The 16,710-nt window shown below is 46.4% G+C and overlaps 1 protein-coding gene across 1 annotated transcript in view; it reads right to left on the reverse strand.

Moving 5' to 3' along the window:
- STAB2 (stabilin 2) overlaps positions 1-16,710 on the reverse strand; it is a 157,655-nt gene that overhangs the window by 119,752 nt on the left and 21,193 nt on the right. Inside the window, exons 4-8 of the mRNA XM_060166874.1 lie at positions 15,636-15,721; positions 14,711-14,780; positions 7,997-8,092; positions 2,840-2,965; positions 1,145-1,341 (exon numbers count right to left, since the gene is read on the reverse strand). Of these exons, the coding sequence (XP_060022857.1) occupies positions 1,145-1,341; positions 2,840-2,965; positions 7,997-8,092; positions 14,711-14,780; positions 15,636-15,721 (575 nt within the window). The remainder of the gene's footprint in view (positions 1-1,144; positions 1,342-2,839; positions 2,966-7,996; positions 8,093-14,710; positions 14,781-15,635; positions 15,722-16,710) is intronic.

Below are 16,710 nucleotides of genomic sequence, written 5' to 3' on the forward strand. Positions count from 1 at the left end.
TTTATGTGGTACACGGGCCTCCCACTGCCGCGGCCTCTCCAATTGCGGAGCACAGGCTCCGGAAGCGCGGGCCCAGAGGCCATGGCCCACGGGCCCAGCCGCTCCGCGGCATGCGGGATCCCCCCGGACCGGGGCACGAACCCACGTCCCCTGCATCGGCAGGCAGACTCCCAACCACTGCACCACCAGGGAAGCCCCGGGACCCATTTTTAAAGTGACAAAGTATATGTTTTAATCTCACTCCCAAGGTCCTGGGGCTTTGGTTCATGATGTAACATGACTTTTCCCATAAGGGATCTCATTTAGAGGATGAGAATTTAGCCCTTTGAATTTCTTACAAGCTAGCCTCAGAAATTGATAGCAGAAATGTCATATGTTGTATTCTTTTTCTCGGACATGAGATCGGGTGGATTCTCTGCTGGGGACCATGCCTGGGTTTGGTCAGACACTGAAGGCTTTCCTTTCACCCAGGCAGCAGTAGTCTCTTGTATGGATGGGTTTCCTCCACTGGACACTTGACATGCAGCTGTGGCTGCAGTGGGCACCCACTAAATATTTGGTGGGTGAATGAGATATTGAGGAAAGGGCTCTTTGATCTGGACTTTGGAGCAAAGGTCTCCCGGCTAGGCTGAATTTTACCTGTCAAGGTCATGACGTGATTTAGAGAATCACATATGTCTCACTCCAGAGTATCTTCATTCCTCCCTACAAATCTGTCTTTGCTGCCTGACATTTTATCAGCATTCATCCCTTTGGGACAGAGTTTTTTGGTCCTAAGAGTCCCCTCTCACTTTGAAAAGACATTAGAGAGACTGGAGGAATGCAGGGGAAAGTCAATCACATATTTTCCCAAGACTTCATTAACAGTTAATTTGTTAATAGAATTTGAGCTATGTGTATAGATGTTGTCAATCATCAAACAGGACTGGGATGGAGGAGACAGTGAAGTTTTGACTGGAGAGCTGGGAAAGGGCGAGTTCAGAGGGTAGATCATGGCTCCCTGAGGTTGACCCCAAGCACACGGAGGTCTGTCTGGACAGGAAGCCCGACCTGAGCATGGAAAGGGAGAACTGAGACGGCACAGTTTTACCTTCAGCGGGTGGTCCTACTTCTATTCTCATCAGTTCCAACATCATTAGCTCACCTGTCCGGGCCCATCATATCTGCACACCGTGGACTCTGTAGGGCAGTTTCCAAAGTTAACTTGGCAGGGGTCCACTGGTAAGCACACCTGGCCGTCCCCGTGGTAGCCCTCATGGCACGTGCAACTGTGCTGATTTGGTCCTAGGTAGGTGCACCGAGCGTGAGGGTGGCAGATGTTTTGTGAACATGGGTTGATGGCTGGAGAAGCAATGACAAAATAAGGTGGTTACCACACTCAGGGAAGGAGAAGGAAAACTGAACTGTGAAGGGATTGCAAATCACAGCTTATCCAAGCTGCAAAGGCAATTCAACAGTTTCAAGAGAGAGAGTAAAAAACATTTCATCTTACCCTCCCGATCACCCCCATTAACCAAAAAGATTTACATATGGCCATTAGAAATTATAATTACAAGTACTGTGATGATGTATTATTATGCCATGTTATGTGTGGATTTAAATATAAAATCGCATGAAAGAAAGTACTAATATTAATAGAATTTATAATACGTACCAGGCCCTTTTCTAAGCATTTGCCATACGTGAATTCAGTTAATCCTTACAACAGTCTAGCGTAGTTACTATTATTATCCCCATTTCATAGATAGGAAAATGCAGGCACAGGTGGGTTAAAGCATTTGTCCAAGGTCATATTGTTAGTAACAGGCACACCTGGGATTTATACCTGGGCAGCCGGGCTCCAATAGCATGTTCATAACCAACACACAACCACTCATGAAGTGAAACAGCATGAAAGGAAGTAAGGGGACTTCCCTGGTGGCGCAGTGGTTAAGAATCCGCCTGCCAAGGCAGGGGACACGGGTTCGATCCCTGGTCCGGGAAGATCCCACATGCCGCAGAGCAACTAAGCCCGTGCACTGAGCCTGCCCTCTAGAGCCCACGAGCCACAACTACTGAGCCCACGTACAACAACTACTGAAGCCCGCACACCTAGAGCCCGTGCTCCACTACAAGAGAAGCCACAGCAATGAGAAGCCCACGCACTGCAACGAAGAGTAGCCCCTGCTCACCACAACCAGAGAAAAGCCCGCGCACAGCAGTGAAGACCCAATGCAGCCAAAAATAAATAAAATAACTTTATTAAAAAAAAAAAAGAAAGGAAGGGAGGAAGGAAGAAGGAAGTAAGAAACAAACTACATTCTGTCTTAACATTGATTTAGGTGATATAGAAGAAGAAAAACGTACAGTTACTAGGGGGGAAGTGGAGGGGGAAGGGATAAATTGGGAGGCTGGGACTGACACACACACACTACTATAAATAAAAGAGATAACTAATAAGAACCTATTGTATAGCACAGGGAATTCTATTCAATACTCTATAATGACCTATATGGGTATAGAATCTAAAAGAAAGAGTGGATATATGTATAACTGATTCACTTCGCTGTACAGCAGAAACTAACACAACATTGTAAATCAATTATATTCCAATAAAAATTAATTAAAAAAGTGTAAAAATCTATATATGTGCTTTGTTTGATAACATGAGAACTTGCCATTTACTGAAGAGCTACCACATGATGAGATTTTGCTTAGAATTTTTAATATATGTCATGCAACTACACAGAGAGAAACAGAAGTGGTCATTGCATGAATATTAAGAAGGTTGTGAGGTTTTTTCTGTTGAGGAATCTAACCGTCTCAATGGATAAACCAGCAGGATCGAAGTTCTACTCACGCTCACAGTGTCTGCCATCGCCTTTGTAACTGGGGATGCATTTGCATTCTAGTTTTGTTTCATCTTCACTGGAAGGTGAGCACCTGGAATTTTCTGGGCAGAGCAAGGCTGCACATTCTGGGATGGCTGGAAAGGAAGATTGTTGAGGTAATGACCTTAGTAGAACAACCAGTTCTAAAAAATCTCAACAAATGCAATATTCCCTATTATTACAAAAGTGACACAGATTCACTGTAAAAATTCAAAAAGTACAGAACGAGTAAAGCAAAAATTAGCTGTCTTCTTATTCTCATTCTCCCATCCCATTCCCACAATAACCAACGTTAACAACCAATATAATACATTTGTGTGTAAGATTTTCAAAAGATGAAATGGGATCCTGTTAAAATATTTAGGAACTTGATTTTTAATTTAAGAATATATTATGGAGGTATGTAAGGGTGCACCTTAATCTCTAATGACTGCATAGTATTCTATAAGATAGACGGGGCTTAGATGGCTGTTAAATACTATAGAGTCTGGCATAATTAGCCAACTTGCAAAGTTGGGCTGACACGGTCCCATGGTTGCTGCTAGAAGATATGAGATGCCAGGGTCAGAGCTAAAGGACCATTTATCACTCACATCAGGAGCAGTAGTCAGAATGTCAGCATTTTTGGACCAGTTCTTCCAAGCCCCGGGTCCCACAGGGCAATGCAGAGAGGGCCATACAAGACCTGAACACGCAGTGGATTTCATTACGGAAGAGGAGCCCTGAGCTTAGGGAACTGAAATGATTTTTAGTTTGTTTTTAAATAATAGGCAGTGCATTACTTAGGGCCCAGGCAAGAGAGAGAAACCATGCAATTGTTTGAACAGTGAAAATTTTAGTGTAAAGATTCATGAACAGAGTGGAATAACAGGGAATTGGCTCCTGACAGCCAAAAAGAGTTCAGAAGCATAAAGGAATGGAAGAAAAATAAAGAGCAACCACTCCTCTCGGGTTAAGATAAGGGTAAGTCCTCCCCTTCCAGAGCTGAGACCCGGATGTCACCGGCAAGGACATGGCCTTGGTCACTCTACAGCAGAGAGGTTGCTGACGTGTCCGCTGGTGACACTTGCTGGAGGCCACCCCTCTGGGGCCCCAAGGAAGGTCATCCACAGGGAGCTGCCAAGCCTGGGAAAGCGGCTTGCCTCTGGATGCTACTGGAAGCAGGAGCTGAGAAGCCCACCTTCTCAGAAGCACGGTGTACTCCTGTGCGTGACCGGGACGGGGTGGTCTCAGGGGCCAGCTGTGTGGCATGGAGGTGGGTGGTCAGCTCTCTGGATGGCTGGTCCTGCGGGGCCCTTGCTGTGCATGGGGCTGAGGCGAGGGTGTGCAGAACAGCTCCTGAACTGGGCCACCAGCCTGCACTGTCTAGGGCTCCTGGCTATGCTCTGCCGCCCGAGCCAAGCACTAGACAATGTATGCAGTGGTCAAATACTGGAGGATGCTAAGCCTTGCCGGAACCTAGTGCTGGAGAAACTGTGCAGGGCTGAGCAGCGGAGCAGAGCCGTGTTCTTCAGGAGCCTGGTGAGTGAGCTAACCCAGACACAAGAAGAGAAAACTCTTGCTTCTTCGGTGTCCCTTTAGCACCCTCTATTGGTAAGGCTTCACATCTTACTGGCTGACAAATGAGAGCTATTCCAAAGCCCACCTCCATATTCACAGAGCAGGCAAAAAGGGTGAATTTGGAGCTGAGAGGCAATCCACTGATAACTGGCACAGGCAGTAAGCGTGCCCGCACTTGCTCCCGAGGGAGGTCCTATATCTTCCAAGGCTGTTCGCTCTACAAACATCCTTGTAAAGATGTTGGAACAAAGGGCAGTCAGTGTGCTGCTCTCAAGATGTGCACAAATGTGACGTATGCGTTTGTCTTCCAGCAGTGGCTAGTTGAATCAAAACTTCATAGAGGATATCCCCTCACCTCTTCCATAAAGTAGAATTGTTGCTGAGAAGGGGCTGCCCTTTCGGGATCACGTTTTCCACCCCTCTTTGCATCCAGGTGGGGTTATATGACTAGTCTACGTTGACGGAATATTGGAAGTTCTATGTATTATTCTGAACTTTATAAGCAGATGCTTCTCTACACTCTCTCCTTCCTTCCGTGGCTCAAAGCAGAGCACTCGGAGGTGCTACAGAATGGCAGACGCATGCAATGGAAGGCTCTGGATCCCTAAACACCATGTGGTGGGGAGCTGGTGGAGGCCAGGAACACCCACATTGGACTGTTACATTAGTAAGAAATATACCTCTGTTGTGTTAGGCCAGAGGTTGCCCAAATTCCCAGGTCACGGTGCCCTTAGTGTTTCAGTATTTTTTTCATGGGACCCCAATACAAAAGGAATATCTACAGGTTCATTTACTAAGTTGTTAGAACCAAAGAATTCAGTGACTATTTATGTCATGATAACGTAGTAGCCATCTGACAAAGTAATATGGTTAATAGGAAGATTAAATATTTTATTCTTAAACAACCACATTTACTTCCTAACGGGACACGTGAGCTTGCTGGAGATGGTACAACTTCTGCAGCCTTGGAATCAGATTGGAAACTACCACCCTCCTTCCAGTTAAAACGATTTTTGCGTGGTACTTACTTTTTACCACAGTGACCACTGGAAATGCAGCTTTGTAAAGAAATGACACCACCAGACAAAATGTAGTGCTACCTAATGTTGAGATTGTGTACTAACTCAGGTTAACATTTCATACGATATTCTACAGATGTATCACCGTTTCCCTCAGAAATTAAAAATATCCCATAGCAGCCCTGTGAGTTTGACGGGGTACTTTGGGATGCCTTGGTGCAGTTATGGAACCGTAGTGTTAAGCCATTGGGTTTTTGTGTTGATTTCTTTCAGCAGCCAGCATTCTTCTAACTAGAATAGAATGTACCACACTTCACTCAACCACTTCCTACTCATGGACGTTCAAGTTGTTTCCAGCTTGCTTTGTTCTTAAAAACAATACTATCATGAGTTTCTCTGTACATATATTCTCACCTACCCACCCCTCCAGTCCTCTAGGTAAATTCCTAGAATTGGGGCTGTAGCCTCAAACTGTAAGCATCCTTTAAAATTTAATAGATACATATCTCTCATAGATTGTAGCAATTCACACCCCCACTGACAGTAGCGTAATTTTTCTCACACCCACAGATAGATATTACCTAGCTTTGCAACCTGTGTAACACAGTGGGCAAAAAACCAGAACCAAACCAAAACAAAACCTCCCAAACTCCAAAGTACTACTTCATTATGGTTTTAATTTGCATTTCTGTGACTCCTAGTGGGGTTAAGCACCTCTTCTATGTTTGTTGGCCAGTTTTCATTTCTTCCGGAGAATTAGCTGCTCCTTGGCCGATATTAAAGGTGGGCTCATGGACTTTCTATTATAAAAACGTTTCTGCTGCGTGGATTGCAAATATTTTTGTCCCAGTCTCTATTTATCTTCTGACTCAACAGAATTATTTTGTCATTTGGAAGCAAATCTTTTCACGCTGTCTATTAGGCTGGATCTCTGGTCTTATTAAAAAGGGTTTTTTGTTTGTTTGTGTTTTTTCCTCATGAGTCCACTGGGCAGTACAGGAGTAGCTGGGGAAGGAGGCTGATTGAGGGCTATGGAAGGGGTCCACCCTAACCACCTGAGTTTCATTCTGCCGTTGATTCATATTGGTTGTTTGACTGTCTGTCTCTTCCACAGGAAGAAGGCAGAGGCTGTCTTTTATTCACCCTCCTTTCTACCACTGCTCATATCTTCTCAACGACTTTCAATAAAGCGAGTTTGAAGTTGCTGAATTTGATTCTTGTCTAATCCCTTTATTTTACAGACCAGGAGAATAAAATCCAGAGGATAACTTAAGTGAAGCTATTGTCGCAGGCAGCATGTCCAATTTCCTAATGGCTAAGCTCCAAATTCACCCTTCACCACCTGCTCTGTGATAATGGGTTGAACTCTGAACATTTCTCCTTTGCAGGGATATGTTAATCTTGGCCAGTAGAGGGCGCTGGAGGGCCACTGCAGGAGGAAGGGGCTCCACTGGCCGGTTCTGCTGTGCAGTGTTGTGCTTCTGCTGTGTTTGCTGCTGCTGCACAGCCTGCCGGTGGTGTGGGTGTGTGAGGACACCCAGGGATGCCCTGTCCCAACTGTGCACTCAGAGTGCACAGTTCATTGGTGACCTTGCATCCCTGACCTGGACCCAGTGGCTACCTTCCCACAGCCCACCCCACGCACAGACATTGAAGGTTCCAGGATTAGCACCCATGGTGCCCCAACTCCCTCTGTCCACTTGTCCCCCAGCCTCGGCTCATCAGTGCCCTGAAGGGTTGTTGCCTGCCTTTTGGGTGACTGTACTCCCATGCTGGCTTGGGCAAACCAGCAAACTTCTCCCCTACTAAGTGGGCTGCCACCACCCCTTCTCCAGCAAGATTTGAGCCAAGCCTTGGGGATGGCTGTCCCCTTCCAAGTTTGCCCTTCTTTGTTATGCCCCATCAGCCCTACAGTTCATTTTGCATTTTTATAGCCACTCTCCTAACATAGTTTACTAATTCTTTATATTAAACTTCCCTTGCTGCAATCACCCTGTGGTCTCTATCTTTTGATTAAACCCAGTGTGATCGACCGTATAGAGAATTTCAATGACTTGAGTCCCAGCTCACTTATTTGCTATTCTGTGAACTTTGGTGAATCATTTAGCCTTGGTAAGCCTCCATTTCCTGTTGATGTGCTCTGTCTTTGAGAGCTATAATGGAGAACATGCCTTATCTCCCTTTTCAGGTACCTAACTCGTTGCAATGGCCCCAATGTCTTCTTCTCCAGTCTACCCTCACACTGCCACAAGCTTGGCCTTCCTAAAACATAGCTACAGCCAGGTCACTGCATTGTTCCCAGGTCTTCCATGACTTCCAATATTCTATACGATCTCTTCCCTCTCCTCCCTTCCCCTCCCCTCCCCTCCCCTTCTCTCCCTTCCTCTCCTTTTGTCCCCTTTCTTTTAAAATTGTTGCCTATCTTCCAGCAAAACATTTGATGACACGTCACACATGTAGAGCCCCAGTACACGCATGCACAACTGAAATGCATATGTCTGTGCCCATCTGATCTGGTGTGGTATTAAGGGAACTAGCAGTACTTACGCTTGTCACAGTTGGGGCCGGTGTACCCAGAGTAGCACTCACAGGTCCCATCGCCACGTATTCCACTGTTGCATACTCCATGCACACAGCTGCACACTGCAGACAGAAAATGGGAATCTTTCGTTACCTGATGTACACTTCCTCCAAAGATTCTGGAGGTATACTGTTTCAGATAGTGTTTATTGAGATTCTGCTTGATGAAGTGGGGAAAACCATGGGTTTGAAGTCCTAGAGACCCTAGTTTGAACCTTGGCTTTTTCTTAGCTTCAGTTTACAGTAAGTCCCCACATACGAACAAGTTTCATTCTGATAGTGGGTTCGTAAGACCAACTTGTAAGTCCAACAAAGTTAGCCTAGGTACCTAACTAACACAACTAGCTATATAGTACTGTACTGTAATAGGTTATAATAATTTCCACACAAATAATACATAAAAACAAACACAAAAAATAAAGAAAACGTTTTTAATCTTACAGTACAGTACCTTGAAAAGTACAGTAGTACAGTACAACAGCTGGCATACAGGGGCTGGCATCGAGTGAACAGGTGAGAAGAGTGACTGACTGGAGGAGGTGGGGGATGGTAGGGCTGAAGGATCGCCAGCAACAGGAGACGGAGGGCGAGCTGCAATTCCACTCACGGCTGACGTTAATGGCACAGGTTCTGGTTCCTTGCTGCCACCAGATGCATGCTCACATCTTTGAAAGTTTGCAACTTGAAGGTTCGAACTCTAAGGTTGTTACATGTCCCACCTCAATCCCCTGTCCTTCATCCCCACGGGAACTGTCCTCCTTCAGGTCCTTATCTTGTTTTGCCTGGACTATTGCAGTAGCACTTTACCTGGACTCATTATTCGATTTCTCACCTCTCCCTTTTATCCATTTCATTTGATCAGTAATGGTATCAAGGTGACGTTCCTCCAGATATCTCAGTGACTCCCAATTGCTAACCAAATGAAATCTAAATTCCTCTGTTTGGCACACAAGGCCCTCTCCAAGCTGACTCCAACCTTTAAAAATTTTCATTTTCATCTTTCGCCACTTCATTTTATGCGTCTTAGGATCGAAGTGCACGGGATGACTCACTAGAGTTCATCTTCCTTCAAAACACATGTTGAACATCTACTACTTACAGGGCGCTGTGCTTGGGATTAATGACCCAAAGTCCCTGCCCCCAAAGAGCTCACAGTCTGAAGGCAGAAGAAAGCAGCCCATCATAATGAGGTGTGATAGATGCTAAGATGTGACAGGTCAATAGCCATGGGGGCTGGCCAGGAAGAGATGGGGGGAGCTGGTCTAGGAAAGAGCACGCCCTGTGGAGGCCCGCACTCTGCTCCCTTCCGCGTGCAGCTGAAATCCTGCTTATCCTTCTAGGCCAGCTAAAGCCCCTCTCCTCGGTGGTGCCGTCTCAGAGGTGCCAAAGCAGAGTCTGTGCTCCTCTGGGCAGCACTTCCTTTGTACCTCATCCACTGTCACCTCCTGCTGCAACTACTACTTTTGTCGTGCCAGCCAGCCAAGTACCACCAGGAACACAACAGTGGTCAAAGTCGGCAGCAGGGGCGAGGGGTCATGCAGAAGTAGCCGTAGCCACTCGTGTTAACCGGGAGAGGTGGCCATTGGGTTGCCCACTGTCACTGTTTATTTCTCTATTCGGACAGGATAAGGCAGTGGCCTAGTTTTCGTCTTGTTCCAGCACAGATAGAGCGAGCCATTGATGGTGACATTCTATGAAATTGCAGGCCAGCGACCAGCCGACAGCTGTCAGGGCTGCGTTTTTCTCTCTCAATCTGGTGAGGTACTACATATGGAAAATGGGAGACAACTAGCTCCAGCGCTCATTCAAATTACTGAAGAATTAAACTGGATTTGCAATTGTCATCCTCCCTTTAAAAACTGATTTGCTGTTGTTTCTATGTTAGCAGAGCACTTTGATGTCCACCCATGGCTGTAGTTTTTGGAACAGATGAGTTTCAGAGGGAAGTCAAATTCATCGTGGAGATAATAGGGGTGAGGAGGGGGTGTACTACGGGCTCAGTAGAGAAGACGCGAATTAATTCAGTTAAAAAATATCTACCCAGGGCTTCCCTGGTGGCGCAGTGGTTGAGAGTCCGCCTGCCGATGCAGGGGACGCAGGTTCGTGCCCCGGTCCGGGAAGATCCCACATGCCATGGAGCGGCTGGGCCTGTGAGCCATGGCCGCTGAGCCTGTGCGTCCGGAGCCTGTGCTCCGCAACGGGAGAGGCCACAGCAGTGAGAGGCCGGGTACCACCAAAAAAAAAAAAAAAAAAAAAAAAAAAAAAAAAAAAAAAAATCTACCCAGCTCCTACCTAGGGGCGGGCACTGGATTAGGCACTGGGTGTACAAATAAGAGTAACTCACAATATCTAAATGCAAGCGGCTCACAGTATAGTGGGGCAGCTGAACTCTAAGAGACACACCGCTTCTGCACGTCCTAAATGCTGTCATGCAGCCCATGGAGAGGCTGTGGAGGCGGAAGCGGGGAGTCGAATGTGACTCAGCCCCTGCTCCCCACTTAGATGCTAACTACAAGGGCTGTCCTTGTCACTGAGCCTTCCTTCTAGGCACGAGCCTCTCCCCAAGGCCTGTCTTCCAGCACAGCCCATGTACTGGATTAACTGACCTGGCACGGGTAGCTTTCGGGAGCCTCTGACACACACTGCAGGGCCGCCAGCCACCGCCAAGAAAGTGTCCTTGGGAAGGAGACGTGAGTGGCAGAGGGATTCCCAAAGGTCATTTAAAGAGCCCTGGGTATTTGTTAAACCTGCTTCAGCAAATCTCTAGAGACATGTGAAACCTGGGGTGTATGACTTTAAAGTAGCCAAAGCCAGGGCCATTGGGGTCAGAGGGACAGAGCTCAGAGCCCCTGTGCCGTGCCCCTGGCAGACTGAGCTGCCCTCTCTCATGTTCCCATAGCATCCCATGTGTACCGTGCACACAGGCTCATAAGCGTCTCCCACATTTCCAGCTCCTTGGGAGTGGGGACCTAATCTCTCCCCTCTTTCGATGCCCATCACCTGTCACGGGTCTAATGCGTGGTGGGTGCCTGCCAGGGCTGAATGGTGCAGTGGTTTTGTGCCCAGGTTCTGGAGTCAGACACTTGGGGTCAAACCCTGCCCCTGTCCCTGTAATAGGTGCGTGACCTTGAGCAACCTCTCTGCTTCTTCATCCATAAAATGAGGAACCCAGCTTGCAGAGTTTTTCCAAAGAGATCCTGCGTGCCAAACCTTGTGCACTGCCTGGTGCCCGGCAGACACTCGGCAAATGCTAGCTACTGTTATTAACAAGACACGATTGTGGGATTGATTCGGGTCATATCAGAGAAAGTGGGCTTTGCCTTCTGCCCTCAGCTGGGGTGAGGCACTGAGCAGGCGAGGGCCTTGGCAGCTGAGATGAACACCCCTGGCTGATGCAGCCTGAAATCATCTCTAAGCAAATCGAGAGTCAGGTAGGAGAACGCTCTGGCAGCAGGTTAAAGTCAGTGTTAAAAATAAACTGTAATTCATAGCGCTGTCCTACTTACAGGCAGAATTGCCACCGCCAACGACCACTGCCTCACGGGTGAAACAACACTGGCACCCAGTGGATGCCTGGCTGAAAAGGTTTCCAGGTTCCTCTATGGGAACCTGCCAGTGGGAAATGACCAGCCATCGCTGAGCCATCATTCATTCGTTCATAGGTGAATGAATGTTCAGCTGACGGTGGGATTGCTCTTGTCCTCGCTTAATACTTGCTTCTCGTGAGCGCTTATGACTTGCTGCTGGGAGCTTTTCTACGAGTCAATCCCACGAGGCAGGTATTATTATTCCTGTTTTGTAGATGAGGAGGGCTTAGAGAGGTTAAATAGCTTGCCCCAGGTCCCACAGCAACTGGGCTTAGTTTCAAACACAGACAGGCTGACTTGAAGCCTGCTCTCTTAGCCATCATGTTCTAGAGCTGCGCTATCCAATATGGTAGCCACTAGCCACGTGAGGCTATTTGAATTTAAACTGAGTAACACGGGCTAAAATTTAACCTTCAGTTCCTCAGTTGCACTAGCCACATGTCAGGTACTCAATGGCCACACGTGCCTTGCGGCTACCATGTTGGAGAGTGTAGGTCAGGACATTTTATCATCTCACAAAGTTCTGTTGGAACCCAGAAGTGGGAGTCTTATCTCCCGAGTCTCAGTTTAGGTTTCCAATTTTCTTACTTAAAAACTTGGGTTTCCAAACCCTTTCGCTTGCCCTTTCTCCATGGCACACACAAGTGGAAAGGGAAGCCATTTTTAAATTTAGAGATGTTTGGAATCTCCATGTACATCTGTGCTCACTGGCAACCAACACCAGTTTCTTGGAGGCAACATGAGCTCATCTTCTTTATAAATTTTCATCCATAAACAATTACTTGGCTTTCTTGGTGAGTAAGCAGTGTTGGTTGCTGTCTTTCTTCCTATTTCAATATTTATTTAAAATATGTGATTTAAATTCTATTATGGTAGGGAAGGGTCAATTTGAAAGACATGTTCTTTATAAATGATTGATTATACTTAATAGTTTACTGTCCTTTAATAGAATGTAATGTTAAAAAAACCCACTCAGAATGCTAACATCTGTTTTAAATTTGCTTTTGCTAACACTCTTATGAAATAATCTTTTATAAAGTGGTGGATGAAGAAAAAACTAAGATTGGGGGACACTAGGGAATAGTAGGTATTAATAATAATAATTGCTATCATTTGTTGTGCAGTGATTATCTCATGAGTTCCTCATAATAATTCTAAAGGAGGCGATATTATTTCTATTTTTACAGATGAAGATGCACAGAGTATGCTTAGCAAACTTAAGGTTCCCACAATTTACAGCAGCCCTGGGGCTGAAACCCAGTCTGAGTCCAAAGCTGGAGCTCTAATCACCTCTACACGACGCCTCCCAATAACATGTTTCTCGGTCAGGACAAGAGGGCTGGAGCAAGTTACATCATTCATTCACTCACTCATTTGTTTATTCATCCAGCCAAGAGTGTAGTGTGTGTCTACCACGCAGGCAGCGCTGTGGAAGGTACTGGAGATAAAGAGGTATGACAACACCTGCTTTCAAGGATCCCATGTCTTTGCTATTGCAGATGAAACTTATTACAGAGTGAGCTAACTTAGGGGGGCTGGGATGTCTGTGTATTTTTCTTGCCCAAAATATTTGAATCAATGCAGCGTCTACCAAATATGATTTTTCTATAAAAGCCAAACTGAGGTGGTGTTGGACAAAGGCCACTTGACTTGTCCTTTTTGGGAGACTATGAATGTGGCAGACACTGACCCTACTACGCCCACATTCTCTAGGCCTTCCTTACCAAGCCCATGCATCCAGCTGCCTTCCAGTAGCCTGTGAACACTTCCTAGGAAGCCTGCTCTGCCTGGGTGCCCACTGGGGGTTGGAAATGCCAGGGAATGAACAACTCCCCTCTAACGACCGCATGGATTAGTTTCCTATTGCTGCTATTACAAATTACCACAAACCTAGCATCTTAAAACAACACACATCTATCGTCTTACAGTTCCGGAGGTCAGAAATCCAAAGTAATTGCTCTAAAATCAAGGTGTTGGTGGTCGTGTTCCTTTCTTGAGAGGAGCATCCCTCTCCCTGCCTCTCCCAGCTTCTAGAGGCTGCCCACATTGCCTGGCTCGTGAGCCGCTTCCGCCTACAAAGCCAGCAAGGGCTGGTGGAGCTCTCCTCACGTCTCGTCACTCTGACACCGCATCTTCTGCCTCTGCCTTCCTCGTCCACATTTAAGGACCTTTGTCATTACGCTGGGTCCACTCAGATGATCCAGGATAGTCTCTTTATGGTAAGGTCAGACGATTAGCAACCATAATACCATCTGCTACCTTCATTCTCCCTTGCCACGGAAGGCAACATATTCCCAGGTCCATGGGATTAGAATGTGGACATTCTGGGGAGTGGTCATCATTCTGCCTACGACACCATGGCTCCCTCCCCCCTCAGGTAAAGTAACCCCAAGGTGAGTGTTCTACACGGACTCCAGAGTTCCCCAGGGGATTAAGCTCTGGTCATCCACACTGGCCTCTGTCTTGACAACACACCCTTTATTTCCTCTGTGTCACTTTCTCAGTGTTTCCCTGGGTCACCTCTCAAATATGCGACTTGTACTAGAATGCTTGCAGAATGCTTCTGGGTCAACTTCTGGGGAGAACCAGAAATAAGAGAGTGGACAAACCCATGTCAGGAACAAAGCCATAATCTGCAAAGTGGGACAATTTTGATCACCTCTGATCACCCTCAGGTATTTATCTGTGAACTTCCCAAAGAAGGACAGATTAGATGTGCTGGGATATAGAGGCCCCTGACGAGAAGGTCAGTGCTGAGACCATGGTCTGGAAAGACCTCATGGAGAAGCTGGGCAGGCAAGGAACTGGTGGATGTTGGATCCTGGAGCCTGCAGAGAGGGAACCTATGCCCCAGAGTTTGCCAGGAAGCATTCCTGGTGAGTAGCTGCCTGCAAGCACTGAAAACCACAGACACACTGTCTCTCCTTATCAGATTTCTTGTCAACTCTCTGTTTTGCCTGTGTAGACTTGGTTATAGAGAACTGTTCTGTGTTTTTCCCCCAGGGAACTTTATTTCTGGGGTCTTGAGCTGTATAAGCCATGTCTGACTTTCAACCTTCACAATTGCATTCGATGACACAAAAGCGAGACATACTTGCTGAACAGCTGGGTCCAAATACGTTGTCATCAGTGCAGGTTTCACAGGCTGTCCCGCCAAATCCTTCCTGCAGGACACCCCAGGGAGAGGATGTTAGACCCAAGCGATCTGCGCTGCCCACAAAGCCCTTGGATTTCTCACTGACTTGTCTGGTCAGCGTTTGTTTCTCAAGTGTTATCTTCCCTCTGTGCCTGTCCTGAAACTCCTTCTTTCTTCATTGCTCTTTTTGTGTTATAATTTGTACATCCAGCCCTGCATCAGTTATTACTAAGAGTCTGGAGCTCTTCAGAAGAAAGCTGTTTTGTTAGTCCAAAGATACAGAGAACAAGTACTGACGGCTAAACCATAACTCCACCCAAGGCGGAAATGAAAACGCGTTCAGTTTTGCATTTCTGAAGACACTTGAGCTCAATCCTTTTCAGAAGGATTTCTTTGTATTTCCATTGTCTAAGGCTTGAAGCTTGCAAAAGTCCCTTTCGTGGGACAGCAAAGAAATGCCTCAATTGGCAGGTGCAGTGCTCAAGCATGGGTGCGGAGGACAGCTCCGAAGACTCGTCTGTTAGTAACGGTGGTTTTTAACAGTAACAATGACAAATTTCTGTAGCCCTGCATGGTTTCACAAAGTATCTTCATATACATGATCTCATCTCACTTTTTCAACAAGTCTAATCGCATAGGTATTATTATTAGACTCATTTTACAGATGAATACACCTAAGGCTTAAACTCATTTTACAGATGGATACACTCAAAGGTCCACCAGCCTCTAACATGTCATTTTGTTGCACACTGCGTCTTTTTTTTTTTTTTTTAACTAATATCGCTACTTCTTAGCGTCTCCACCCAGTGTGTGTTTACAGAGGGACCCCACAGGTAAGGAGAAAGCAGAGTCAGGGAGGAGAAGAACAAGGTTTTGAACTCACTTGGCAGGAGCAGCTTCCGTTTCCTTCCATGCCGTCAGCACAACTGCCCCGGCCACTGCAGGGCGCCCTCGCTCCTCCCGGGCACTCTGGGGGATCAAAGGGCAGATTCATTGGTTTGTGACTGCACAGAAGCATGGTGCAAGGACGCATCAAGCATCTACTACATGCCGGGTAGTGTGCTAGTTGCCAGGGCTAAGAAATAATTGAAGACCTTGCCTGCTTCATCTAGGGTTACATAGGGGAGACAAGTGAATCACAGCGTAGTCAGGTGCTGTACTAGGACGCATCAGATTGGCTACCATTTCTTGAGCATTTGCTGTACACTTTACAATCATCTAATTAAATCATCCCCTTTACAACCCTCAGGGGTTCCTACTGGTGCTAGTTAGCAGACGAGGAGACTGAAGTTCAGAGAGGTCACATAACTCGCCCAAAGTCTCACACTTTGTAAGTCGCAAAGCCAGGGATTTAGCTCAGCCCTTAGTATGACTCTAAAACCAGGCCAATTAGTCAGTGTGCTAGACAGGGTATTGAGGGAGCCCAGGGAAGGGAGCTACTGATACTGCCTTGGGGAGTCAAGGAGACATCCCTGAGGAGGAGTCATTTAAGCTGGAGTTTTGAAGGCTCAGTAGGAGTTGGCCATGCTTAAAAGAGAAGAGCATTTCAGGAAGAGGGAACAGCAAGTACAAAGTCTTAGAGTTGTAAAAGGGCATGACCTGTTCTGGGAATGATATAAAGTTTGGCAGGTTTGGAACTTGGGAGTTGAGGGGAGGGTATGGGGAAATGGTAGTCGATGAGGAATAACAGATTGGCTGGGGCCAATTAATGAAGTACTTTGTGTGGCAAGCAAAGGAATTTAGTTCTTACTCAGAAGCTAATTCCAAAAAAACATCAGTTTGCACGTTTGGGCTGTGCTAGACCTGAATCAGAGTGTTTATAGACATTTATTAGAGGATTTCACAGTCATTCACTAAACATTCAGGGAATACCTACCATGTGCCAGGCATTATATTACACATTGGGGTGGAGGGACATTTAGCTAGAAAGTCAGATAGTAAATGTCCAAAATTAAATA

This window comes from Lagenorhynchus albirostris, chromosome 11, assembly GCF_949774975.1.
Source record: "Lagenorhynchus albirostris chromosome 11, mLagAlb1.1, whole genome shotgun sequence".
NCBI classification, from domain to species: domain Eukaryota; kingdom Metazoa; phylum Chordata; class Mammalia; order Artiodactyla; family Delphinidae; genus Lagenorhynchus; species Lagenorhynchus albirostris.